We start from the raw sequence: 27,069 nt of genomic DNA on the forward strand, positions 1-27,069 counted from the left end.
GGCATGTTTCCGCACACCGTGGCGATTATTCGCAGAGTGGATGCGAACAGTGATGATTACACGAATGCTGACGGTACGTGTGAGTTGGTTTGACTCATCGTTCACTAAAAGCGATTTAGTGCTTCTGTCTAACGGACAGCGTTACCCACAAAGGGGTTCGGCCGTCACGCCTCCACCCTCCCCTCCAGTGCATGTGTGTGTGATTGTCATCACGTTTACCAGCTTTTCGCAGTGTGTGATCTACATTTGCAATTCACAATCTTTTCGCTGCGCTTCATAAACACTGATGGAGGATCGACAGACGCAACAGATAGAGAAGCACGTCGGATTTTAATGGTGAGACGATGTGACGCACGAGACACTTCCCTGTCTGTCTGCCTGCCTGCCTGCCTGCAAAGACAATGTAGGCTTGCAGTTGTTTATTCAGCCTTCAGACGAAACGGTCAGTGCCACGTTTCATGCAGACAGTCTGAAAATAACCTTCAAACAGAACGAACTGTCGAAAAGCGTTGCATCTTTTTATTTAAACACATGCAAATCATATGTCTTGTGTGCCACAACAGCTGTACTTAGTCCAGGCCACTGCTGTGATGACTTGTGACGTTACATCTTTTTTTAATGAAAAATGAAATTCCCACTTTGTTTTCCTCAAGGTGCACAGGAGCTTTATGTTGCTTCCAGTATGGCTTACTCTATGGGACACGGCCAGGAAAATGCTCTCCCAGGAGGGAGAGATGACGAGCTATTTTTTGTTGGGGTGTCAAGTGTCTCAAAGCAGGCTTCCCCTCCGAGCTTCAGAGCTACACCCTGGTCAAAACCCGAAGAAGACAGAAGGCCGGTCAGAATCCGTCCACCTAGTCCCAGGGCTCCGCAGCCGAGGCCCGCAGGCCGCAGTCTCTCCTGCGAGCCCCCTCCCAAGCCCATCATTCAGAGGCGGACGCAGTCCCTGCCGTCCCCTTCGGAGAGGAGGAGGCTCAGCCGCAGGATCGGGGTCCGATTCGTGGACTCCTTAGGAATGGACCTGGAAAATGTGAAGGTTTTCAAAAGGGGAGAGGACCCGTTCGTGCCAGAACACGTTCTCTTCAGACTTCTGATGAACGCAGAGCTGGCAGCCAGCAAAGGCCTGGAGATTTCCCTCCCTTACTTGAAACCCGTCTTCTCAGACCAACCAGGCGACTGTTCGAACTTTCTGGAACGTCTGTGCCGCCAGAAAGTGTGTCTGGAGCGTGTTTTGTGCTATGAGCCAGGCATTATCGGTATCGTCCAGGTCCTAAACCTGGCTTTTGAAAAAGAGGTCGGTGTGCGCTACTCTTTCACAAGCTGGAAGAGCTGCACGGAAACAAAGGCCTACTGGGTTGCTAATAAACAAATGGAAGGCCTTGCCGGTGGATACAGCTGTGACAGTTTTCGCTTCCATCTTCCGGTTCCCCCGTTTATCCTTCATCCTGGGGCCGTCTTGGAGTTCGCAATCTGTTATAAAGTGCTGGACGTTCAGTTCTGGGACAACAATGGGGGGCAGAATTACAAGTTAGTCTGCCAGAGCTACAACCTTCCGGTTCCAAAGGAAATCGAAGACAGCATGATACACTTCACCTGAACTCTCTGCGTCAGTGTATATATTCCTACTTGGGTTTAGGCTACTTCACCCAGCACTGAATAACAGTATAAAAGTGCAGTAGGGCCTGACAGTGAGTCGACGTAGCTTTACTTTTAGCCTGTTCACTACAGCGTCTGATAATTTAGTTCTTAAATGAGTCGGTTCTCAGGTTTCTGAAAATAAATAACACAGAATACGCCTACTTTCAGAATACATCGATCAGGCGGAACATCCTGACCACCTCCTCGTTTCTACGCTCACTGTCCACTTTATCAGCTCCACTGACCGTATAGCTGCACTCTGTAGTTCTACAGTTACAGACTGTAGTCCATCTGTTTCTCTGATACTCTGTAACCCTGTTCTTCAGTGGTCAGGACCCCCATGGACCCTCACAGAGCAGGTACTATTTGGATGGTGGGTCATTCTCAGCACTGCAGTAACACTGACGTGGTGGTGGTGTGATAGTGTGTTGTGCTGGTACGAGTGGATCAGACAGCAGTGCTGCTGGAGTTTTTAAAACACTGTCCACTCACTGTCCACGCTATTAGACGCTCCTACCTTGTCGGTCCACATTGTAGATGTAAAGTCAGAGACGACAGCTCATCTGCTGCTGCAATTTGTGTTGGTCATCCTCTAGTCCTTCATCAGTGGTCACAGGACGCTGCCCACAGGATGCTGACTGGACACAAGTGTTTAAAAACTCCAGCAGTTTAAAAATGATCCACCACCCAAACAGTACCTGCTCTGTGAGGGTCCATGGGGGTCCTGACCACTGAAGAACAGGGTAACAGAGTATCAGAGAAACAGATGGACTACAGTCTGTAACTGTAGAACTACAGAGTGCAGCTATACGGTCAGTGGAGCTGATAAAGTGGACAGTGTGCGTAGAAACGAGGAGGTGGTCAGAATTTTATGCCTGATCGGTGTATTTCACTTGCACTCCAGCATTAGTAGATGTTAGAGGACCAGCCTAAAGGGAGAATCCACCAGGCTTTTAAGATTTCTGAATAGTTCAGTAATTAAGATGTGCGCAGTCATTCATAGTGGTTTGATGTGAAGTGGCTCATTGTGGAGAAACTTAAAAGCTCTGATTTCTTTATAGTGGTGGTGATAGGAACCAGGGGTCCCAATGTCTACAACACACATGTAGATATTTTATTTACTATCCATAACCACCAGTGAACCCACACATGCCTTCTGAGTTTTACATACAGTGTTGGTGATGGTCAAACAGTAAAAAAATCTGAAAGAAAAAAAAATTCTTTAGGGACTTTTTCGCCTTACAACACCCTGCATGTGTCCCTCCGCCATGACTAGAGTAAAATAAATGGATTAAAATACACTTTTGCCAAAACGTTATCACAATACTATCAAAAACAACGTGGCAGTATATATCTAAACATTTCATGTAATAAATTTCTGTGTGAGAGCTTTTAGAGGCGTTAAACTTTTCAGACGTCTGGTTCCTATTACCACCGCTGTGAGCAGTTCTGCCTTGGCACGTTTCTCTGTAACAGAGCATTTCGCACCAAACCTCTCTGGGGGACTTTGTTTACATATCAAACATTTAATTATATTTGATTTTTGAAAAATCAGTGGGGTTCCCCTTTAAGCCTCTAGGTCCACGTGACTAACCCAGCAGTGAACGGAAAACCACTGCAGCGTTGCCATCACTCACAAAGCCAGATGTTTTATGCTGATGGAGTAGAGCATATTTATGCACCTTGCTTCTAAAACTTGAACGTATTAAAGCGAATGAATATGAAATAATATGAAAAATGCTCCGACCGTTGTAAAAGCGTGTGATTTGAGTGTTGTGATCTTCGAGGGTTGCACTGAACTGCACTAAAACCTTCTCACTATTTGCCAAATCCTCTTGTGGATGACGTGCCTGTAAAAACACTTATTTTTGGTGTTAATTTCAATAAAATAAAATTTCTATTCACAATTCTGTGTGTTTTTCGTGCTGGTGCGAGGCCGAGCGCGTGAGCCGTTTCCCGCGCTCCCGTGGCTCGCCTGTCGGTGGAGGCTGCTGCCCTGAGGTGGAGATTAATCCACATTTGGGATATTTTAATCGCTTAGTGGTCGGTTATGCCATATTTCAGTTGTAGAACAACATTTAAGATTTAATTTACTGACGATTTTTTTTAAAATACGTGACTTAACGAGCTAGTAATCTCTGAAAGGTGGAATCGGAGTAAGCGGCTTTCACTCTGAGGTAAAATAGCTAACGGCTAACTTTAACCGGCTGACTAGTTAATCGTTGGATATTCCTTCAGTGTTTAGTTATTGTTTGGTGTTCAACACCAAGTAGGTTAACGTCAACAATCAGATTAACATATTTACTCGAACAGTAACGTTAGCCAAGTTAGTTAAATCTAGAACAAGCCCCGATGCGGAGGCTGTTTGGCTGACGAGAAGTTGGAATAACGAACTACGTTCAGAACATCAAGCGCCAAACTTTTGCCAGTGGCTGTGCTAACAGAATCTAGCCAGGAGTACAGACTGGAACTAAGTTAAATTGTGATGAGGTAGGTTTGGTTAGGTTAGGTAAGCTGTAACGTTATTTCATTCCGATAGCCAAGTTAGCTGGCTGACTTGTATTCCCTCGTTATCAAATTAAACGTCTAGGCCGTTCTTTAAAAGGGGTGTTTGACTATTTTCAGTCAGGTAATTGAGAAATGCTGTGCGGTAAAAAGCCATTCTCTTATACTCTTAAACAGAGGTGTAAAATTCAGGTCCAGAAAATAAAAAAATCCTTCCCAGGATTTTGTTCCAACTGCCTGGCTTCTCTAGTTAGATCGAACCACCGGCAGAGCAGTCCCGGCAGTTGGAACAAAATCCTGGGACGGATTTTTACCTTCTGGATCTGAAATGTACAACTGCTCACGTTTACTTAAGCTAGGCTGTATGGATGTTGTATGGATGCACCGATTTGGGAATTGTGGGCTGATGGACATGCATCGATCATGTATAACATCATGACCACCTCCTTGTTTCTACGCTCACTGTCCACTTTATCAGCTCCACTTACTGTATAGCTGCTCTCTGTAGTTCTACAGTTACAGACTGTAGTCCATCTGTTTCTCTGATACTCGCCTGTTCTTCAGTGGTCAGGACCCCCATGGACCCTCACAGAGCAGGTACTATTTGGGTGGTGAGTCATTCTCAGCACTGCAGTAACACGGATATGGTGGTGGTGTGTTAGTGTGTTGCGCTGGTACAAGTGGATCAGACACAGCAGTGCTGCTGGAGTTTTTTAAACACATCAGTTTAGAGAACAGTCCGTCAACCAAAAACATCTAGTCAACAGCGTCCTGTGGGCAGTGTCTTATGACCACTGATGAAGGACTAAAGGATGACTAACACAAGCTGTGCAGCAGCAGATGAGCTGGAGTGGACAGTGAGTGGACACAGTGTTTAAAAACTCCAGTGGCACTGCTGTGTCTTATCCACTCGTGCCAGCACAACACACACTAACACACCACCACCCAAACAGTACCTGCTCTGTGAGGGTCCATGGGGGTCCTGACCACTGAAGAACAGGGTAACAGAGTATCAGAGAAACAGATGGACTACAGTCTGTAACTGTAGAACTACAGAGTGCAGCTATACAGTAAGTGGAGCTGATAAGATGGACAATGAGTGTAGAAACAAGGAGGTGGTCATGATGTTATACGTGATCGGTGTATATGCGGATACAGCAACATAACAGTTTCTGTAGCTAAATGTTTACATCTAACTTCATTAGCATTATGGAGGGATAGAACATCTGTAGGATGTAAAGGATTCTAAGTGCAGTAAATTGAATACAATGCGGACGTTACAATGCGCAGTAGTCCAGCATTGCCAAAACATTCTGCAGTACCATAAAAATGCAGTATTGGTTAGAAATATCAGTCAAATCAGCCTGTGAGTTTCTGATAACATCACAGTACCCCTACTATATTGGTATAGATTCTTTAATATAATCTTTTAGATCCTCATTTTTAATGTTCATATTCCCAAATGGTATTTTTCCTGTTAAGTTTGGGAGGCACAATTTCACAGTGAAAGAGTAACAACAATTTAAAGCTTTTTAGTGCTTTTGCTGTTGCTATCACTGCCTGGTAGTAGGCTACTGAAATATTTCAATGCAGATTTAATGGCACTTCCTTTTTTTTCAGATCCATGCTTGAAACATCAATTGAGATTCAAAGCCTGTTTCTGCAGATCCCCTAAGCTCGTAAAGATATAGCTGTATGTATGTTAATGTTGTTCGTCTTTAACTACTAATTAATACAATTGAATTTGTTTTTCAGATGAGTATGAAATGCAAGCCTTCATGTAAGAAGTGATGTTACTTCTCCTAGGTCAGAAACTGGAATCATGGCAGCTGATCCAGACCAACAGGTGAGAATGAATAAACATCCCGTATGTTTCTTTACTGTCACTTGAAACATATCTGAATGATAATATGCATTAAAATATATTCATAAGTACCTTTTTGTCTTCTATTCCCATATTACACAATCCAACTTGGCAGACAAATTTCATCCAAGCATCAATGTGTCAGTTACACTGAAGGATACAGAGAACAGTGTTGTTTAAGATGTGTTGAGCAGGTGAAACACATATTTCTAATGTTAGTGCGTGCAGGTTACCAATACAGGGGACGTTTCCTCTCAATAGCAAAGAAACACAATAAACTGCTTATTAATTATGACGTCCCTGACATACCAGTTTAAACCTGAGGGACTCTAGGGACATGTTGCCCAGTGGTGTAAAGTGACATGATGCTTGACAGAAAAAACTTTACACCGTCACAAAATGAGACTTTTGTTGGATTTTTCATGTTATGTAAAAACATATTTATACATATGCATACATATGTACTTAGGTGGAGAGTCTAGTGGATGAGGCTTTGAAGCACAGTAACTTCCAGGCCCTGCACCAGTTCTTACTAGAGGAGACCAGAGAGGGTAGAACATCAAAATGCTCCTACCAGTTCATTTCCAAACTGGACAAACTGATCAACAGGGTTGGTATTTGAGTTTTTGCCATTTTATACGATAATTAAAATAATCCATTGTCAAATTATGAATTCATGGTTTGCATAGGAGCTGGATCACAGGAATGTGAAGAATGCTTCTACGGTATTTACCATTCTACACAAGTTGGGGGACACACTGGTCTTTCCGGTGGGTGAAGGTATATCTGCGATGGTGTCACAAGGACTTGTCAGAAAGATAAGTACATATGCCTTTGTGTTATTGCTGTGTGTAAATTTCTGAAGAAATGGACTGTAAATATGACTTGAAGCATGGATGTTCACATGGTGCAGTGGTTTGAAAGAGTCAGAAAGTTCTGGATTGAAGCTGGACTAGTGAGGAATGAGGTGATGTTAAACCTAGCAGAAGACTTCTTTGATGCACTCATGGTGAGTAGTTACGGTTTTATAGGTGCTTTGAAAAATGTATAATTCACAGTGTAAGGATAAATACTGTCTGAATTAATGCATTTTTTTTGTTAATGTAAAGCAGCAGTGCCCAACCCTGGTCTCGGAAATCTACCACCCTGCAGAAATTAGTTCCAAACCTAATCTAACAAACCTGATCTGATTAATTGAAGGCCTCAAGAGGCATCTGAATATTCTATATTCTGAATATATAGGGTGATAAGGCTAATCTGATTTCAAAATGATTTATTTCACTTGCACATCATTCCAGATCAGTGCAGTGAGCTGTAAATGGTTTAAATGAGCATAAAGTTTATTATGTAGTTCTACAAGGTCTCAGTCTGAACCTCCTCCAGCTGTACGGACGACATCAACACCACAGTCAAACTCATCCCAGACTGGACTGAGCGTGTCGGGCGTCGCTGCTCTCACGGCTCTTTCAGTGGGATTTCGGAGATCATCCAGTGCTGTGGAACCAGCGCCGAACGCTCTGAGCTGCTGGAGCTTCACTGCTGATGAAAATCCCGCTGCTCAGTTCTGACGGATTCACTCTTATTGACGTGGAGAACGCAGAACGTTCTGCTCAGGGGTCTCAGCTCCTCTCAGACTGAAGGAGCCGGTCAGAAACTCTATGCCTCCTCTTACAGTTGGAGTGTGATTGGTTCCCAGGTGCTTCAGGGTGGTAAAAAAAACTAGCATGGAAATCTGATGAATCTTTTTGAATCACCCTATATGAACTCTTGAGAGTGGTAGATGGCCAAAACTGATTTATTTGAGGTGAACTGAATTTTATATCCAGATGGTACTAAAATAACTGCATGTAATATGCTCTCATTAAATCAAAGTCTTTCTTACTCTTGAATGTTGTACCCCTTCAGGCTGTTCATCAAAATTGCAAAGAGGGTAAGTGTGCGTTTTATTTTAAGATCTCACATTTTTACTTGTATAGTGAAAAAATCTCCATAATTAAAAAAGAAAAACAATCAGGTATTTGGTTGTTTTTGACTTATTTTGCCAGGTACATACCAGATAACAGAATCCCTTCTCCATCACATTGGCAAGTTGGCCTCTGATGCCCATGTTAATATTCTGATCCAAAAAGAGGTTAGTTTTCCATTCCATTAAGTAAATGCTGCACACTTAACCATACTCATTTACATCTTGTTAAACATCTGAATTACGTACAGAGTGATGCTAACAAATCTTGAGTCTTTAGAGAAGTAACTAAATTATATAACAGAGTTTATGCCTTGATTACCTAATAATGCCTGAATAATCTTCTACTAAAGCATCTTTCTTGCTCTCAATGTCAGGCGGTCAGGAAGCTGAATGTGATACTTGGAAAGATCCCAGTAGAACTGAAGAAAGAGAAGATCTTGTCATCACAAGAGGCCTCAACTGTGATGTACATGTTATATATATATTTTAAATATATGATTATTATAAGGTCCCATTTTACATAATACATCATATTCTTTCATTTCTTTACCTACAGGGATGATTTGGCTAGTCGAATACTCAAAGGAGGCGGTCAGTGAAAATGAGTTTATGATACTTTTATAATTGTAGTCTTTATTCAGATGTTAATTGTGGAAATTAAATATAAATATTTGTATAAGACATGAGATAAATCGCCACCAGAGAGCTTCAGGTGAGCCGTGAATGAATTTTCCTCCTGCTTATGGGGTGTTTTAACATGCGTGTGTAGATTATGATCTCCAGGTGGCTTTAATGGAGGCTCTGTGTAGAATGACTTCGCGTGCCCAGCGGCGGGAGCTGGCTGACCACTGGTTCAGCATGGAGTTTGTTGCGACTGCATTTAGAAACATTCAGGATTCAGAGTTTGAGACTGTGAGTCTTTATGTCACAGGCATAGGTATCGTTTCTTCGTTTACAGTAAACATTCACATAGACCTAATGATTATATTCATCCAAAGATTTGCATAAAAAGAGGTTTTACTATAAATTAGAAAGAAAAAAAGGAAATGCTCTGGACAGTTTTAATCATTCTTTGTCATGTTTTAATTATCACAGTCAGTTAACTAATTAATTAATTCTCTTAATCCGGAAAGGTTTATCAGTAAACGAACAAATCCCGTTAACTCATTAGTCAAGATACACCAGAGGCAGTTAATTGATTAACTCAGTTGATGCTGCTCTTTTTTATTTCATATTTTTTTGTCTTGATGTTCATTGCAGGATTGTCGGAAATTTTTAAATCTAGTAAATGGAATGCAAGGTGATGGACGAAGGTGCGTTCGTTACGACCTCCATGACGATTTCTGTTTACTCCTCTGTGTTGTTTCCTTAACGGCATTATTAATATTGTACGGTTTGTCTTCTTACAGCGTGTATTCTTACCCTTGTCTGGAGGTGTTTCTGGACAAGTGTGCGGTCAGTCTTATTTAGTTTCATTGTTAAGACAGTGAATCCATTATATGCGCATATCTGATGAATCTTTTTGCAAAGTTTATTAGTATGAAGACAGTTTTGTGTCTTTGAAAATAATGGTGGAAATGCTTACAGCTGCTAATGCCTGTAGACGAGAACCTGAAGGAGTTCTGGATTGATTTCAACCTTGGAAGCCAAAGCATCTCCTTCTACTTCTGTCTATCTGAGGATCAGGCCCAGGTACTTGTTGCTGCTGTTGATGCTCATTCTGCATTTTTCCACCTGTGGCATAACATGCTTTTCTGAGTTTCATGGCACTTTAGTTATCTCTCATATCTCATCAGGAGGGACAGTGGGACACCCTCTGCATCGCAGAAAATGAAATCCACAGTTACACAGTGGAAGGTATTCAGATAATAACACTAGTCAACTAGATAATAACAAGACTAGTCAACCTCACTATCTCACTGCACGTAATTTAGTCAGATAACATATGAATAAGATATTGGATAAAACTGAGTAAGAGTTGGTTATGTAGCAACAAAAGGCGACCTGCCTGTGCTGAAGTGTCTAAATGATACGGCCGTTAGTGAGAGTGAATGGTAAAGTATATCTGTGTGTGCCTACCTAGAGGAGAAAGATGTGAAGGTGCTGCAGCTGGTTCTGACTGAGCCAGTGTGTGTGAGCAATATTGAGGGCTCTAAACTTGCTATCCACTTCAGCTCCTCTTTAGACATTCTCCAGGCCGCCAAGAAAGTCTATGGCGAGGCCAAGAATAAAGTAAGTTGGCGCAAATTCAGGGTTTCCTGTAATTTGGGGCTTTTATGGGGTGAAATACAGTCATATCGTATAAAACCCTTTCATAGTACACACACAAGGCTAAACCAGCACAGTGAATATATCACTGTTGTCAAAAGAAAACCTTGTATCTCCGAATTGGTAACTTTCCAGGAGAAGGAAAAACCCTAATTTACAGATTTTTTTCCAAGTCATTCTGAGCCATTTCTTCTGGTCCATTCATCATGAAATTTACACGCAATGTAAAGGGCAGCAGGCTTTTTCAAAAACTGAAAAACATAAAAAATGGAGATATGAGGTTTCTTCCAACAGCAGTGATATGCAAAGAGTAAAGATTAAATGTCTAGTTTTGTCGATGGTCTGATTATACATATTTGATAAGGAAAGTAAATAAGAAACTGCTGCATCTTTGTTCAATGTTTTATTGTTCCTTGTTGCAACACTTCAGAAGTTTGTTGGGAAGACCACCACATCTGTGGTTAAAACCACAGTTCAGATCATTCTGGATGAAGGATGCTCACAGGTAAGCAGCACTGACTAAAGCAAAGATGACTCTAAAAGTGGTATGAACCTGGTATTTATTTACTCGAAAAAGTCTGTAATGTTCTGATGAAATATTCTAGACACACAAAGTTAAATAAAGTAAGACTACTACCATAACAATAAAGGCTTTTACCATATCTGCATGTCCTATACAATTAGAAGACTTTCATGCAAGTATGAGGCCCTAATACTGGTAGTGGTACTGATCCACCTACTAAGTCTATTCAAATAAAATCACATTTTTAATAATATTTTCACATGACAGTTAAAGTATGTCACTGTTGTCGGAAGAAAAACTTGTATCTCCACTTTTGACGTTTTTCGGTTTTCGGCATAATTTGAAAATGCCTGTTGACCTTTACATTGTTTATAAATTCATGATGATTGGTCTAAAAGAACTGACCCAAAATGACATGAAAAAATGAAAAAAGTCTGGTTCCATTGACTTACATTAAAAGTAAAGTAGTTTTTTTGTCCTTCTCGTGTAAAATTACCATTTTGGAGATACGAGGTTTTCTTCCGACAACAACAACATGTTCACTGGTTTTGACCACTGTGGTTGGTGTCATGAGCAGGTTCTCTTTACTGAGAGCCAGACATCTTCTGAGCCCATGGAGAAAACGGTGTCTACATCCGTGAAGAACAGCACACATTTTCAGCTTTTGCCTCATCATGAGAAAGATGCTCAGCGTAAACAGGAAGTAATAATTTGTAATTGCTTTACATGCTGGAAGAACAATCGTAGTGATATAAAGTTTATATTTTTATTGATTAGTTTCCTCACAGTGCATCATTTATTTGCTTCTTTGTCTTAAAATTTCTCATATTGTTTTGAGTTGTACTAGATGAGTTCTAGCTTGACTAATGTAATCTTTACACAAGCCCCATTCAAGCTGGATGAGTTTTTCCTGGGGAGGTGCTGTAATTTGAGTGATTACTGAGATCCGTGATTTAAATCCAGTACACATCTGCCATGTCTGTGCTTTAAATGTAATTAAGTGATAGTAGTAATTCTGGAGTGAATTGCCATCTATAATTCGCTGAACTTAGTGCTTCCTCAGTAATATGATCATTTGAAAGTCTACTCCCTCGTCTAGTATTTCTTCTTCATATTTAACATTAAGCCACGTGGCTTGTTGTTCTTGTAACCAGACCTCGGGTAAAACTAATCCAACTTGAATAGGGCCTAAGTTAACATGTGTTACAGTCTCTGAACTGAGTGATTGTAATTGTAGCATCTCTGTTGTTTTACCACTAAACTGTCTTGTAATAGTTATTTCTGTTGCATTAATGTACAGTGTCTAGTTGTCATAACATTCTCATACTTACTACAGATAATTATTAACCTCTCGCTCTCTCCCTCTTCCTCTCTCAGGCATTAACCCCACTGAGGAGTAAGGTGTCTGAGTCATGCATGTATGTCTCTGGCAGTGCAGGACGTAAGCTGGGAAGAAGCCCTTTCAGCTGTGTGATGCCTGCCAGTAGGTCAACTCAGACATTCTTTTGTGTCTTAAGACAAGCTTGTATTAGACTCCATGAAGTATTGCTGGGATCCACCAGCCTTTTCTGGCATGTCTCCTCATTAATTCGGCATTTGTAATACATGGTAATTTAACTTTAAGCATTTATTTATTTGTCTTTCAAGCTCTCCTTTGACTCATGTCTCACAATAGCTACTCCAGTTGGGAAGATGAAGATGAAGCCAGCTCTAGAGATGGTAGCCTCCTCAGGGAGGAAGAAAGACAGCGAGCTGAGAGAGCTCTTGTTGGCTAAATCGTTGCACAGGGTGCCATCCGTTAGTGAGGAAAAGAAAAGCATTAAAACGCAGGTTTGTGGTAATTTTATGCTAAATGCTGAAGGTTAAATTATAAGATTCTGAAAAGCTTTATCATAGAAAATTTGGCCCCTCTTTATTTGGATTGTCCCTTGAAGATCACCTATAGACCAGTGGTTAACAAATGATTTAGTGAAAATGAAATGATTCCCGGTGTTAACAGAATGGTGTTAGGATCGGGATTAGATTAAGGCCAGGTTGAGGTTTAGAACCAGGCTAAGGGCTTGTATTAGGTTTTGTTTTGAACAATTAGTGTTAGGGCAGGTTTAGGATTTAAAAGATAATCAATTGACTATCAGTTACCTGCATGGTATGTAGAAAGTGTCTACAGTGGGCTATCCAAATAAAGTGTTATAGAAAGGTGTGTGTGTGTGTGTGTGTGTGTGTGTGTGTGTGTGTGTGTCTTTTACTATGCAGTTTCACCTCTGCAGAGTGCAGATGTACAGTGGTGGGATCAGGATAAGATTAGTGCCAGGTGGAGGTTTAGAATCAGGCTAGAGTTTAGAGTTAGGGCCAGGTTAGGATTAGGGAAAGAGAAGGTGAATTTAAAAAATAATCTATTGACTATAAGTTAAGTGGATGGTAATCTACAAAGCGTCTACAGTGAGCTGTCCTAATAAAGTGTGTGTGTGTGTGTGTGTGTGTGTGTTTTACTATCCAATTTCACCTCTACAGAGTCCAGATGTACCACAGGATAGGAAAGACCACCAAGAGTCAGAGCGATATCGCAGAGTAAGTTACAGTAGGTGATTATTACTCTTGGCCAAATTTCTGTGTCATTTCTCTTAGTTGTTTACCTGTGCCACCTATGTGACTTTAAATTAATATCATTTATTGTTTCTGTAGCACATTCCTGTAGAAAAAGTCCTGGAGATGGTACATGCCGATCAAGAGCTTGAAGATCAGCCTTTAGGTATAGTTATATGTCCGTTAAATTAAAAGGAAAAATGCAGTTATTAGTTTGTCAGTAGTTAACATTAAATATTTGACATTATACACAGTTTTAAATGTTTGATTAATATTTATTAATATTTAAAATAGTATTTTTATTTAACCATATAATATCTTCCCTACCTTATTTTAAAAATAAATTTTTAATCAAGGTAATAGCAGCAGATTATTTGCATTGCTCTTACAAATGCTGTTTTAATCATTGTGAAAGGTGAAGAATAATGAACAAGCAAAGCTGGAATAATTACTTTCCGTGTGGTCTATAACACTATAATCAAATCGGATATTACTAACCACATAGAAACAGCGCAGTTGAAATGTCAGACACCTCTTTGTGTTGAGTACTGAAGCATGTTCAGCCAGGCCAATGCATCCACACAGATAAGTTATGTTTTACCTGTTTACACAGAAAAGGTTTTAAAGATTTTAAAAATTGCCCTTATTGAGAATATTTTGCTAAAAAGCTCAATTTTCAGTGACCTAAAAAGGAAAAAAAAACTTTTCAAAGCTTAACCCTAGAGCTGGAAATGGAGTAGCGCAATTTAACCATGTAGTTTAGACGAACCAGACTAGCTGCTATGCATACTATGCACTGCAGTCTCAGCTGTCTGCAATTTCTTTCAAGTGGTGTAATGTTATAAGGGAAGCGTAGGAGTCGTCAAACCACACAATTTATAACAAGATTAGTTTTTCTCTTCATAATTTTCATTTATTATTGATGTTATCAGTTCTATCTCTTTGCTGCAGTGCTAGTCATGTCTAATAGCACGTTGAAGAGTTAAAACTTTTTATTTTCTTCATCTTGTAAAAGACAGCAGTATAGTTCCAGACTCCCAGCCTGCTATCAGAAAAGAAACATCCATGTAAGTGTGACACAGCCATATTTTGCATATGCTTGTATTTTGGAAAGAACTGGACATTTGTGACACAAGCACACAAATAACTTTATGGACAGAGGAGGTACAGGGAGATAGGTAATACGGGGAGAGACACCAAATATTAGAATTAACAACCATGTGTCTCTGTGTTTGCACACTGTGAAATTAGACCTCTGTTTAGACCATCCATGCAGTGAAACACCCACATACATGCACGCTAGTGAGCGCACACACTAGGGGGCAGTGAGCACACTTGCCCGGAGCAGTGGGCAGCCCTATCTACAGTGCCCGGGGAGCAGTTGGGGGTTAGGTGTCTTGCTCAAGGGCACTTCAGTCATGGACCGTCAGCCAAGGGGATTGAACCGGCAACCTTCCGGTCACAGGGCTGGTTCCCTGACCTCCAGCCCACGACTGCCCTGTTGTAATTCCCATTAGGATGAAGCAATCTGAACCAAAAAAATACACTACAAACCTTGTATGTATGTATGAGTGATACTATACGCCACCATCCTGATGAGAATTCGAGTGACTGAGCAAAGGGGTACGGGGGATGCACCCAGAAGTTGCAAACAGGTTAACAGCAGTCCGGCACCTACCTCTACCGCCGACGCTGGGGGCATCCTGGCTTGTTCACTTGTTTGCAGCTCCATATACTTCATCCTAGAGAGAGTTATTACAGAATGTTCGGGGCCTCTGTCAGGTTTTACAAGTGTTTCATTTACTTCTGTGCTCTATGTTGATGTTGGGGTTCCTTGATTTTGAATTTGAATTTTATGTATTACTCTACTGTCAGATTACCAGGCCTCAACCATTTTGCCAAAAACAAGAGAATTTCCATATCTGGATCACTGCTCTGTCAAAAGGAATTACCACAGTCCAAGTCAGGTGGGTCCTTTCTGTTGTAAAAACTCTGTCACTGGCATTGGGTAATTTATGATATACACTCACCGGCCACTTTATTAGGCACACCTTGCTAGTAAAAGGTTGGAAACGTTCCTCAGAGATTCTGGTTGGTTATTTGAGTTCCTGTTGCCTTTCTATCATCTGGAACCAGTCTGCCCATTCTCCTCTGACCTCTCACATCAACAAGGCATTTTCGTCCACACAACTGACCGCTCACTGGACATTTCCTCTTTTTCGGACCGTTCTCTGTAAACCCTAGAGATGGTTGTGCGTGAAAATCCCAGCAGATCAGCAGTTTCTGAAATACTCAGACCAGCCCGTCTGGCACCAACAACCACGCCACGTTCAAAGCCCCTTAAATCCCCTTTCTTCCCCGTTCTGATGCTCGGTCTGCACTTCAGCGAGTTGCTTTGACCACCTCTACATGCCTAAATGCAGTGAGCTGCGGCCGTGTGATTGGCTGATTAGCTATTTGTTTTAACAAGCAGTTGAACCTAATAAAGTGGCTGGTGAGTGTAAGTACCCAGTGAAATAAGTGGTTTGATATCATTTTGTGGTTTTAAGTCAGTTCCTTCCAGTTCAACTGTATGGATCCTCTCTAGCAGCATATGTCCTGTTGTGCCATGTAATATACATCCAGTATGTCTTTTTGCTTATTTTTTTCTCAACTTCAGTGCTCAGTGCACCAGCACCTATCAGCACTGAGCTTCCACTGCAACCATCCTCAGCCCAACACGGTTCTGGGATCCTTACTCACAAGGAGCTGCATGCTCAGCTCACCCAGAGACTGGAGCAGGTGCTGAGGGAACGAGAACAGCAGGGGGAGCCGTCTGCTGTGGTTCAGAAGAGAAAATCCTCAGTGGGGCATGCCATGTTAGAGCCAGGAGGTCCAGAGAAGGTGACTGGGCCTGTGACAGAGTCTCAGAGGCCCACACCAGCTAAACCAGCTCCCAGTAGGCAGGCAACAAACAATGTGGGTGACAGAAATGTGGCGAGAGCCGCCTAGGACAGTCATTATGTGGATTTAAAGACATACATGACATTTATGTATATTGTAGGGTGTTTTGGATACTTGTGTATAAGCTGTATCTTTTCTATAGTGGTAAATGCTGCAGTATATACTGATTATATCGCTGCTATCGGAACAAAATATCGTATCTCCATTTTTCATTTTTGACATAATTTGAAAACGCCTGCTTTCCTGTACATTGTTTGTAAATTTCATGATGAACAAACAAAAAGTCTGACAACAGACCAAAGAAGTCTGGTTTCATTGACTTACATTAAAATTAAAGTATGTTGTTTTCTTCTCCTTTTAAGTTACCGTTTTGGAGATATGAAGTTTTGTTCCCACAATAGCAATATATTGATTATATATTGATTTCATGAGTAAAACTTTTGTTTACCTTCAAAAGAAAGATTTGAAGTTTGGTAATTAATGACATATTTTCTGAAGAAAAAATATAGAACGTATTACAAGGCTGAACTGAACTGTCAAAACAGAAAAAAGACCTCAAAAAGAACAAAAATAAGTTTTGGTCTTTGTTCTTTATTCTCTTTAGAAGACAGCAAAAGCTGCAGGCAGTATGTTGAAGTGGATATCTATCCGCAGTAAGAGCACTGACTATATTAAAGCAGCACCAGAGATGGCCTCTCAGTTTAACATTGCACCAACCAACAGGTAACATGGGCATACCGTGATGTGTTTTTCTTTCGCCAAATATCGTTTATTTTATTTGTTTTATTTTTTGTCCAGATACCTTTTCAACAAGAGTTGGTATCCAGTATCAGCTGTAAGTAGCATTTTTCTGTTTTGATGATACCTTAAAAACATGAACCAAACAACCAAACCAGGCTTTGCCTTCTGTTTCCGTCATGCTTATCGTTAATGTGCATTTGTGCATTTGTTCTTTTAGGCAAAGCTAGCTGATACGTCAGAATTTCTGAAGTCATGCAATCAATCCAAGAACCCGCCAAATCAGCATGAGTACTGAATTTTAACTGTATACCTTTAAACTAGCATTAAAAACAGTGCGTCATATTAAAAGTTATCTTCTTGATGTGTGGTATTTTTCAACAGGGATGTTTTTGAATTCAGTGTGGACGTGCCAGAACTCAATGGGGTAAGGACACAGTTTTCTTACAAACATCACCCAGCATTAATTTTGTGATATGCATGTCCTGATACAGTCTTTGTCATTCCAGAAGAAATATAGGAAGTCCTCTGAGATGTCCAGAATTGAAAGCAGGTAATGTCCATACCAATCTTTTGAACTGTTGTGGACCAGGAAAGCTTGTCTAGCACAGTTAAGTGTTCAGCAGGGAAATCACCAGATCATCTAGGTCTGGAATTGAATTACCCTGCACTGGTGTATTAAAGTGTTATAACAGGCATTTTTTAGTGGTACACACAGACGCTGATTCAAAATAAGTCCTATAGCAGGGGTGTTTAATTAAAATTCAATAAGATCCCGTTAGAAAGAAATTCCTCAAGCAGGTGAATAGAACATCACAAAGTCTAACTTGCATTATGACTCAGTGCCATATACTGTAAACTGAAGTAGCCTAGTAGGTATGTCAACATCTTATATAGTCAGTGACTGAATGTCAAATCAGATACAATTCAGTCATATTTCAGCAACATTTATGGTCAGTTTTCCCTTTTTAGAGCACACCATATATGTGTGTGTGTGTGTGTCACTTTCTCTAGACTCAGTGTTCATCGTAATGCACAGATCTGATTGGCTGAGTAGCTTTACGTGTGATATTTACAAAGTGTGCGATTGGTCTGTGAGTTTCCCGGGCCTTAAAACAGGTACCGTAAAAGCTAGAAAAGGTAGACCAATTAAAATAGGAGCACCCGTCTAAATTAAATAATTTTCCATAGTTTATAGGTCCAAGTCCACATAGAACAACGTCTGGGTGCTGCTGGAGTTTTTAAACACCTCAGTGTCTCTGCTGGACTGAGAATAGTCCACCAACCAAAAATATCCAGCCAACGGTTTTGGAGGATGACCAACACAAACTGCAGCAGCAGATTTATTGTCTCTGACTTTACAACTACAAGGTGGACTGACAAATTAGGAGTGTCTAATAGAGTGGACAGTGAGTGGACGCAGTGTTTAAAAACTCCATCAGTTTAAAAATGATCCATGGTTCATCCTGACCACTGAAGAACAGGGTAACAGAGTATCAGAGAAACAGTCTGTAACTGTAGAACTACAAAGTGCAGGTCTACGGTAAATGGAGCTGATAAAGTGGACAGTGAGTGTAGAAATAATATTATGCCTGATCTGTGTGTGTGTGTGTGTGTGTGTGTGTGTGTCTATAGGTGTATATATATATATATATATATACACACACACACACACACATGATTTTTTTCTTTGTCTTTCAGTGTCCTCAGCAATTCCACAACTCTTTCCAACTCTGCTAAGAAGTGCCCTCGAGCAAAAGTCAGACTCTCATTCAAACCATTCACTCTGTGTTTTTCATTAAACTACTAATACTGTAATATTATTTCATTATAAACCAGTAAAAAATGATTTATGGTGCTCACAATTAGACATCTTGGATACTTAGAGATCCTTATGTAGAGCTATTTTATTTACTGGTCTCTATAAACTATAGATATTATACTTTTATTGGGTTGTAGTACCAAGACTGACCAAGACAAATGTCAGACTATCAAATTATTATATTTACAGCATTTGTCTGACGCTCTTCTCCAGAGCGACATACAATTTGATCATTTTACACAGGTAGGCCCAGGTAGTGTTAGGAGTCTTGCCTAAGGACTCTTATTGGTATAGTGTACGGTGTTTGCCCTGGTTGGGGATTGAACCCCAGTCTACAGCGTAGAAGGCAGAGGTGTTACCCACTACACTAACCAACCATTATAAATTTCTTATATTTGATTATTGAGGTATCTGACTCCCTCATCTTCTCATTCTCTATAGAACAACTTCACCACTGACATTGTTTAGACCTCTTTTGTGAGCATTATGTTTGAACCACAAATTCTTATGTTGTTTTTCTTAGCAGTTTCACATATGCACACGTCTCTTGTATTTCATGTAATTTTTGAAAGTTCTAAAACTGTCCTAATATGTTTATAATAATGGATTTTTGCATTGAAATTAAAAGGTTTTGTGTGTGTGTTCGCGTGTGTGTATGTAGCCTACTGGTCGTAATGTGAAGAAGCACCTCTTCAGTGACACGGATACAGAGAATATGACAGATGTTAGCTGGCTAAAATCAGCAAACAGGAGGCCCAAACCTAAAGTGGCAGATTATACCCGGCAGCCAGTTAAACCAAGTCTTCCACCTGCAGACACCACATGTACGCTTTTCACACTTCTTGCCTATTCCTGTCTGTGCCAAAACAAACGTCTGTGAAATAGGTTTGTTTCCACAGATAACATAGCTGTTTATTTGATGTAACAGTATATGCAATGTCCATATACGTCCAGTTACTTCCCATAGTATCATTTTTCTAAAAATATTTTTCCCACTCGACTGAGAGAACATTTATTAGTCATTGTTTGACAATATACACATTTCATTGTGATTATTATTCATGGTTATTCATTTTCTTACAAATGGCAAAGGAAAGGGTTTAAATGTGTGGGTAGAGTGTAAGACAGAGGATTACGGTCAGTCTTTGGTGTCCCTTATCTTGAAAAAATATTTAAGTATCAAAACATTTAAAAATATTCTGTTTCTTCGTCTTTTAGTTGAGACTCCGAACATACCTCTGCCTTCACCAAAGGCTGCAAAAGTGCTGCCCAAACCAAAGAGGGTAAGGCAAAGTGAGGAGATGCTGCTGAATAACAAAGATGGCACTCATGGTTTGTGCTCATAGTGTTGATTCAGTGTCCTGTGTGCCACGTGATTATGTCTGTGTAATTTTGTGTTTGTCTGATTTTCAGAAGAGACAGAAGAATAAGACAAACCAGGACGTTGCCAGCAGGAAGCCCACAGGCAGACCTCAAAGAACCGCTGCTCAGACCAGATCCTACAGAGAGCCATCAGACTCTGGGAGTGAGTCTGAGACTGATGAACCACCTCCAGCCAAGGCATGCTTCTTTTGTCTCTCTGTAAACAGTCTGAAATAGATTGTGTGCTTTCTCTCACTGAAGTGTTACTGAAACTTCTTTTTCTCATCCTACTTTGAACAGAAGTTGATCATCAAACAGACAGAGACGCCTCTAAGGAGATATGTTCAGGCAGGAGAACAAGCAGAGAATAAAGATAAGACTTCATGTAAAGCTGCACTTGAACAAACTGTAAGAGAAAACAATCAGGCAAATTCAAAGGCTAGTCAAAAGGTTATGCAAGAGAAAACTGAGAGAGAGCCGCCTAGTCCTGAGCAGTCCAAGAAAAAGAAGAAGACACCAACTTCCATGGAATCCAGTAAAGGACAAAAGGATTCTTTGGCTTCCAAAATTGCTTCTTTCTGCATTTCCCCTCCTTCCACAAAAATGAGATGTAAGAATTTTCCTGATGTCAAAGAATGTCCAAGACGCTTTCGTTGTGCACTGTTAGCCCCTTTTTCCCCTTGTCTTCAATGGTCAGGATCACCAAAGAACAGGTGTTATTTGGGTGGTGGATTATTCTCACCCCTTACGGTGGTTCTGTGTTAGTGTGTGTTGTGCTGGTCTGAGTGGATCAGACACAGCAGTGCTGCTGGGGTTTTTAAACACTGTGTCCACTTAGTGTCCACTCTTTTAGACACTCCTACCTTCTTGGTCCACCTTGTAGATGTAAAGTCAGAGACGACAGCTCATCTGCTGTTGATCCTCTAGTCCTTCATCAGTGGTCACAGGACGCTGCCCACAGGACACTGTTGACTAGATGTTTTTGGTTGATGGACTGTTCTCTAAACTGAAGTGTTTAAAAAAACTCCAGCAGCACTGCTCTGTCTGATCCACTCAGACCAGCGCAACACACACTGACGCACACCAACCATGTCAGTGTTACGGCAGTGCTGAGAATGATCCCCCAAATAATTCCTGCTCTGCGGTGGTCCTGTGGGGGTCCTGACCACTGAAGATCAGTTTACAAGGAGGTAAACAAAATGCAGAGAAACTGATGGACTAGAGTCTGTAATGATACAACTACACAGTGCAACCGTAAGGTATGTGAAGCTGATAAAATGGACAGTGAGTGTAGCTACAAGGAGGTGTACTTAGTGTAGTGGCCAGTCAGTGTATCTTAGGGATCCAGTGTAGGAATTGTGGGCGAACGCTGATAATTTCCGATATTTTTCATGTACATATCTGTTAATGCCAATACATAAACTTATGGTGCTAGATTCACCTGATGTCAGTAACTTTTTAAGCTAATATTTGCTGATACCAATATGATTCTGATGTCATCATGGATTGTTAATATATATATTTATATGTATACATGCATGTGTGTGTCTGCCCTTAGATGGAGGAAAAAGTTCAGTCCTGCCCAGATCTCCCCTCACACCCCTGGATCCTCTGTCGAGTGTAGTGTATTTTGCCCTTATACCAAAATGTGATTATTACAAAATAAAAATGTAGTCTGTTATTTTCAATTGATGATTTTTCTCAAATTTGCTTAACAGAAGTTGGTTGTCAGTCAGCCAAAGAACACACAGAAGAAACCTTCAGTTCAGGCCACAAGACAAGCAGAAAAGAAGGAAAAGGTGCTTTCTGATGTGATGGACCAGCCTGATGAACAGAAGAAACGACGAAGACAAACCATCACACACTCAGACGCAGAAAATAAGTTGATGGAGAAGAAAGGAGTTGGGAAATTATCGAGTCGTGAGCAGTCAAAGAGCAAGAAGACTCCAGCTCCTCAGGAATCGGCAAAAGAAGAGAGAGAGTCTTGGGCTACCAAACTCGCCTCTCTATGCCCTTCCCCTTTCTCTGTTGAGAGGATGAGATGTAAGAAATGATCTGCTATAAGACTCTAATCAATCATATCTATCTAGATTAAGTCCTAATATTACATTCTTAAAAACTGTCACTGATCCTCTTCCTTTTAGCTGCAGAGACGAGTGCAGCTTTAACAAGGTCTCCTATTACACCTCTCCGGTTTCCTTCATTCTCTCCTGTTGCTGCTGTCTCTCCCCCCTTGGAGCTGCCTGCCCATATCCAAGGAATCCAAGCTTCATCCTTCTATAGGACTTCAGTAGGACAGAGCAGTGTCAGCCTTCCCCTTCCCCCTCCTGTAACCCCTAATGCTAAGAAGCAAAATGCTCCAGGGATATGTCGGGTAAGAAAAACATTGAAGTGCAAAGTTAATTAAATTAAAAACAAAATCTTTAAGTCACCAAGTATTATCACAAAGTCAGCAACGTTAGCTTATGTATTGGGTTGCTTTTTAACATTAAACAGTCGAGTATAGAAATGGATTGTTAGAGTTAACTAACTAGACTGGCATGTAAACGTGGAAATTGTTTTCTCCCTGGTCCCGCTGAGCTGCTTCAGGATGCTCAACTGAGTCCGATGCCCTGCATGGCCCAGCCCCTCATTGCCTCCACAGGTAGGGAGACACTTGCCCACTCTTCACTGCTCAATTCTCCAGACTTAGAGGAGGATCTGAGGGGCTTTTTGAGTGATGCAAGCCACAGAGGCCTGCATGCATCCATTGACAAGGAATCTGTGATCTCCTTGGTGACACTGAGCCAGTCTTCACACAGATCTGTGAACAGCATAGCTATGATCTGCACCAACCTGGAGGTAGAAGTTTCCACCTTATGGCAGTCTTGGGTGTGTATCAGATTATACTCAGGCATGATTAAATGGTCTGTCTAACCTTTCGTTTGCTATTTGTTTTTAAAAGAAAACACCTGAATGTAGGAACCTAGGAAGCAAAACTGAAAAGGCAGAATTTGTGTCAGGTAAAAACATCACTTAACTAATTTATATTTCATGTTGATGAATGTTGATGTTGATATCTAACACTGTTTAATCAGGTCCAGCATCCCATCGGAAACGGCACAGCTCATGCAAGTCGACTAGTTTGTCAGATATAGAGGACAGTGAAGAGGGGGAAACTAAAGTCGTGCCCAGTGAACTAGCCATCAAAATGAGGCCAAGAAAGCTGTTCAAGCCTAATGACAAGCCATGGCATAAGAAAAAAGGTTACAATTTTTATATACCCTAAATTGTCACATCTACATCACATCTCACATGGTTAAAGATGTGTATCACAGGGTTATCCCTAAGGAATTTTTTTTGATTCAGGAGTTGTGTATACTTGAAAGTCATATACATAAACACAGCTATTCAGACATATTTCATGAGGCTTTCAATAATTGAGACATTGTGTGATCTCTGTAGCTGCTTAGTACTTAATGAGGGTTTGCAGGGATGCCCAACTCTTGTCGTGGTGATGTACTGACCTGGTGAGGTTAGTTCCAGAAGACTGTATGTGTTAGATGTGTTAGATCAGATTTGGAACTGAATTCTGCAGGACTGTACATCTCCAGTTAGGCGATCTTGGTTTAAAAAATAGTATAAATAATAAGAGGATTAAAAAAATATATATACAGTTTGAATTTTCTCATTGCAACAGGCTTTAAACAACCCAAGGAAGAACAGAGCAGCTCTGAGGAGGAGGAGAAAAATGAATCGGAGATAAGGAGAAGACCCGCAGGTGTAACCAAGAAAAGTTCCCACTCCCCCCAAAGTAGAAGTCCCAGTGCAACAGGTAACTAACTGCTGAATTACGGGTGCAGCATAAATCTGAATTTAGTCTTCACTAGTCTGCATTATGCAGGTAAAGAGTTTTAAATTCTGCGTCTATGTGTGTTTGTGCATTTTAATAGTTGAAGATGTGGAGATGTGCTCCACCGTGTTGTCTAATGTGGTGTCAAGCTGTTGGGAAGCAGGTGTGGAGGCAGATATAGATCTGCCACGGTCTGAAATCAGCACCTCACAGGAGATGGGCTTTGTCTGCCGCCAGTTCAGCACTGAACTCAAAAGGAAGTTTGAGGTAAGGCATGACTGAAGTATTGGTAGACAATGATATCTAAATTGATTAGCACTGTATGGTTTATCTCCAGTATTGCAATGCTGTTCTCTACAATACAGTGACCTTAGAAGCCTGTAATATACACCGATCAGGCATGATATTATGACCACCTCCTTGTTTCTATGCTCATTGTCCAGTTTATCAGCTCCACTTACTGTATAGCTGCACTTTGTAGTTCTACAGTTACAGACTGTAGTCCATCTGTTTCTCTGATACTCTGTTACCCTGTTCTTCAGTGGTCAGGACCCCCATGGACCCTCACAGAGCAGGTACTGTTTGGGTGGTGGGTCATTCTCAGCACTGCAGTAACTCTTAACGTGTGTTGTGCTGGTCTGAGTGGATCAGACACAGCAGTGCTGCTGGAGTTTTTAAACACTGTGTCCATTCGCTGTCCACTCTAATAAACACTCCTACCTTGTCGGTCCACCTTGTAGATGTAAAGTCAGAGACGACAGCTCATCTGCTGCTGCACAGTTTGTGTTGGTCATCCTCTAGTCTTTCATCAGTGGTCACAGGACGCTGCCCACAGGACGCTGCTGGCTGGATATTTTTGGTTGGTGGACTTTTCTCAGTCCAGCAGCGACACTGAGGTGTTTAAAAACTCCAGCAGCACTGCTGCGTCTGATCCACTCAGACCAGCACAACAAGCACTAACACACCACCACCATGTCAGTGTTACTGCAGTGCTGAGAATGACCCACCACCCAAACAGTACCTGCTCTGTGAGGGTCCATGGGGGTCCTGACCACTGAAGAACAGGGTAACAGAGTATCAGAGAAACAGATGGACTACAGTCTGTAACTGTAGAACTACAGAGTGGAACTATACAGTAAGTGGAGCTGATAAGATGGACAATGAAACAAGGAAGTGGTCAGAATGTTGTCTGATCAGTGTAGTGACTTCTATTTAGGGCATTGCTGTTGGAAGGTATTTGTAACCCTGTCACTTGCAAAAGTCAAGTGTTCATTTTGTTGTATCAGAGCAAATTTTGCTCTTACAAATTGTATTTTAATTAATAACTGAACTGATAATAACTGAATATAAGTGAAGCTCATTAAACAGCTTTCTCATTATAAGGAATTAAGTAATAGTAAAACTGTCTTTCGATGCTCCATTTATGTTCAGTCCTTGATGATAAATTGTGATACTGTGATGACTTTTAATCCCTGTCAATGCCAGAACATCGTTTTAGGTTGATAATAACCATTTTCACCGTAGAAGGTGGCAGCTGTCTGACCTGTAGCTGATTATGGCATTAATTACAGTATGCAGTAGTGGTGTGTTGCATGTGTGGTTGTCTCTCAGAACCGCTCCAGGAGAATGGATCTCTTCACTAAGCAGTCCATAAAGGCCTTTAAGCAACATGTGTCCTCCATCAGCATGCAAGTGCATAAGTACAGGTCAGACTGAATGACATCTGTTACATTAAGAGCAAGACATTAACCCTGCGCTCTGTGGCTGAGCTTTTCACACAAACACACACTTGTTCTATCCCTCTGTCTCTCTCTCTCTCTCTCTCTCTCTCTCTCTCTCTCTATCCAGGATGTCTATAGCTCCTTAAAAAGGCGTAATGTCTTAAATTTAAAAAGTATTAAATTATTATTTTATATATATATTTTTTATGTTAGTGGAGATATGACCAATTTACAGTCCAGGCGACAAGTGTCGCTCAACAAAAACAAAATTGGTGGACAGATGTTGCAGTGCTGTAGGCTTTCATAGTCCTGCGCCAATGACAGAATGTTGGAATAAAACATTTGCAGTTTCTATGAAAACCTGTATGACAGCACAGTTACTGAAACAGCAGTGAAGCCTCACAAAACAGTCTGAAAAAAGCTGCTACAGTGAAGCTGCAGCCAGAAATGCTACTTGTTTTCACACTTGGTTTCGCTCTGGAATTATTTATTCCAGATTAGGTAACTAGGTTATTGCAGTTGTTTCTATAAAAGGTTTGAAAATGAAAACAAATCATCTTTTAAATGTATATTGACCTGAATTTTTCTGAATAGCTGGCAACCTGTTATGTCTCTGAAAGCAGCAAGGGAGCAGTAAACACAGCTGCACATCAGGACCACGGCAAAAGTCCAGAACGCAGAATTTTGAGTTTCTGTCCAATCAGAGTGCACGGGTTTGTAACACCCTAGCAGACACAAAGTTAGTCTCTATTACATCATTTTTTTTGTCGAGCAACACTTGTCACCTGAACTACAAATCGGCCACTATGCACTCACTGGAAAATACAGGTTGCTGGCAGGATAGAGAAATGTGCATTAAACATTGCATTACTAACTTACATTAAATAATGTTTGATACATTGTCACAGATCAGGATGTAACAATACACACGTTTTCAGGTTCAACACTAGTTTGGATTCTTAGTTTAAGATCCATTTTGATTTTTTATATATTATGTTAAAAATGTCTTGATTCTGCAAAAGTCATTAAGTAGAAATTGTATTTAAAATATGCAAAATAGCATGTTTTTGTGAAGAATATTGATTAAATCCAACAGTGCAGCTGAGCCATATGCCTAGCTTTGATCACTGACAGACAGCAAATCAGAGATGCTTGTATGGAGTCAAAAATGGGTCAAAAGGATTTTGAGCATGTAAAACAATATTCACAAATAATTTGAAATATGAAAATATGTAACAAAACGATTTATAATAATCAAATTCACAAGTGCATAAAAATATTTTTAGTAAATGGAGAGGGTTTAC

The 27,069-nt window shown here is 40.7% G+C and overlaps 2 protein-coding genes across 3 annotated transcripts in view; both read left to right on the forward strand.

Annotated features, from left to right (window-relative positions):
• sycp2 (synaptonemal complex protein 2) overlaps positions 1-27,069 on the forward strand; it is a 30,822-nt gene continuing 3,753 nt past the window's right edge. Inside the window, exons 1-43 of the mRNA XM_037541033.1 lie at positions 1-73; positions 5,899-5,989; positions 6,477-6,617; positions 6,697-6,825; positions 6,912-7,016; positions 7,913-7,937; positions 8,053-8,138; positions 8,348-8,439; positions 8,530-8,564; positions 8,743-8,885; positions 9,234-9,286; positions 9,383-9,428; positions 9,561-9,665; positions 9,770-9,830; positions 10,057-10,205; positions 10,672-10,746; positions 11,342-11,467; positions 12,142-12,247; positions 12,440-12,594; positions 13,276-13,332; positions 13,447-13,513; positions 14,363-14,414; positions 15,223-15,314; positions 16,007-16,305; positions 16,895-17,013; positions 17,089-17,125; positions 17,249-17,319; positions 17,413-17,455; positions 17,538-17,581; positions 18,730-18,787; positions 19,512-19,674; positions 20,069-20,133; positions 20,264-20,410; positions 20,513-20,822; positions 21,771-21,832; positions 21,931-22,255; positions 22,357-22,586; positions 22,802-23,053; positions 23,157-23,214; positions 23,290-23,457; positions 23,892-24,026; positions 24,145-24,311; positions 25,656-25,750. Of these exons, the coding sequence (XP_037396930.1) occupies positions 5,966-5,989; positions 6,477-6,617; positions 6,697-6,825; positions 6,912-7,016; positions 7,913-7,937; positions 8,053-8,138; positions 8,348-8,439; positions 8,530-8,564; positions 8,743-8,885; positions 9,234-9,286; positions 9,383-9,428; positions 9,561-9,665; positions 9,770-9,830; positions 10,057-10,205; positions 10,672-10,746; positions 11,342-11,467; positions 12,142-12,247; positions 12,440-12,594; positions 13,276-13,332; positions 13,447-13,513; positions 14,363-14,414; positions 15,223-15,314; positions 16,007-16,305; positions 16,895-17,013; positions 17,089-17,125; positions 17,249-17,319; positions 17,413-17,455; positions 17,538-17,581; positions 18,730-18,787; positions 19,512-19,674; positions 20,069-20,133; positions 20,264-20,410; positions 20,513-20,822; positions 21,771-21,832; positions 21,931-22,255; positions 22,357-22,586; positions 22,802-23,053; positions 23,157-23,214; positions 23,290-23,457; positions 23,892-24,026; positions 24,145-24,311; positions 25,656-25,750 (4,772 nt within the window). The 5' untranslated portion in view covers positions 1-73; positions 5,899-5,965. The remainder of the gene's footprint in view (positions 74-5,898; positions 5,990-6,476; positions 6,618-6,696; positions 6,826-6,911; positions 7,017-7,912; positions 7,938-8,052; positions 8,139-8,347; positions 8,440-8,529; positions 8,565-8,742; positions 8,886-9,233; positions 9,287-9,382; positions 9,429-9,560; positions 9,666-9,769; positions 9,831-10,056; positions 10,206-10,671; positions 10,747-11,341; positions 11,468-12,141; positions 12,248-12,439; positions 12,595-13,275; positions 13,333-13,446; positions 13,514-14,362; positions 14,415-15,222; positions 15,315-16,006; positions 16,306-16,894; positions 17,014-17,088; positions 17,126-17,248; positions 17,320-17,412; positions 17,456-17,537; positions 17,582-18,729; positions 18,788-19,511; positions 19,675-20,068; positions 20,134-20,263; positions 20,411-20,512; positions 20,823-21,770; positions 21,833-21,930; positions 22,256-22,356; positions 22,587-22,801; positions 23,054-23,156; positions 23,215-23,289; positions 23,458-23,891; positions 24,027-24,144; positions 24,312-25,655; positions 25,751-27,069) is intronic.
• On the forward strand, positions 165-1,933 carry ppp1r3da (protein phosphatase 1, regulatory subunit 3Da). 2 transcript variants are annotated; one of them, XM_037541035.1, is made up of 2 exons: positions 165-442; positions 654-1,933. In XM_037541035.1, the coding sequence occupies exons 1-2, from the start codon at positions 334-336 to the stop codon at positions 1,595-1,597; spliced, it is 1,053 nt and encodes a 350-aa protein (XP_037396932.1). In that variant the 5' UTR covers positions 165-333; the 3' UTR covers positions 1,598-1,933. The 2 variants fall into 2 exon arrangements, with proteins under 2 accessions (XP_037396932.1, XP_017571392.1); XM_017715903.2 differs by having other exon boundaries at positions 165-336.

This window comes from Pygocentrus nattereri, chromosome 9 (assembly GCF_015220715.1).
Source record: "Pygocentrus nattereri isolate fPygNat1 chromosome 9, fPygNat1.pri, whole genome shotgun sequence".
Taxonomy (NCBI): domain Eukaryota; kingdom Metazoa; phylum Chordata; class Actinopteri; order Characiformes; family Serrasalmidae; genus Pygocentrus; species Pygocentrus nattereri.

Coding starts and splice junctions, on each gene's coding strand:
- ppp1r3da (XM_037541035.1), top strand. CDS start 334: ATGGTGAGACGATGTGACGCACGAGACACTTCCCTGTCTGTCTGCCTG. Junction 443..653: donor TTCAGCCTTCAGACGAAACG/GTCAGTGCCACG, acceptor GTTTTCCTCAAG/GTGCACAGGAGCTTTATGTT.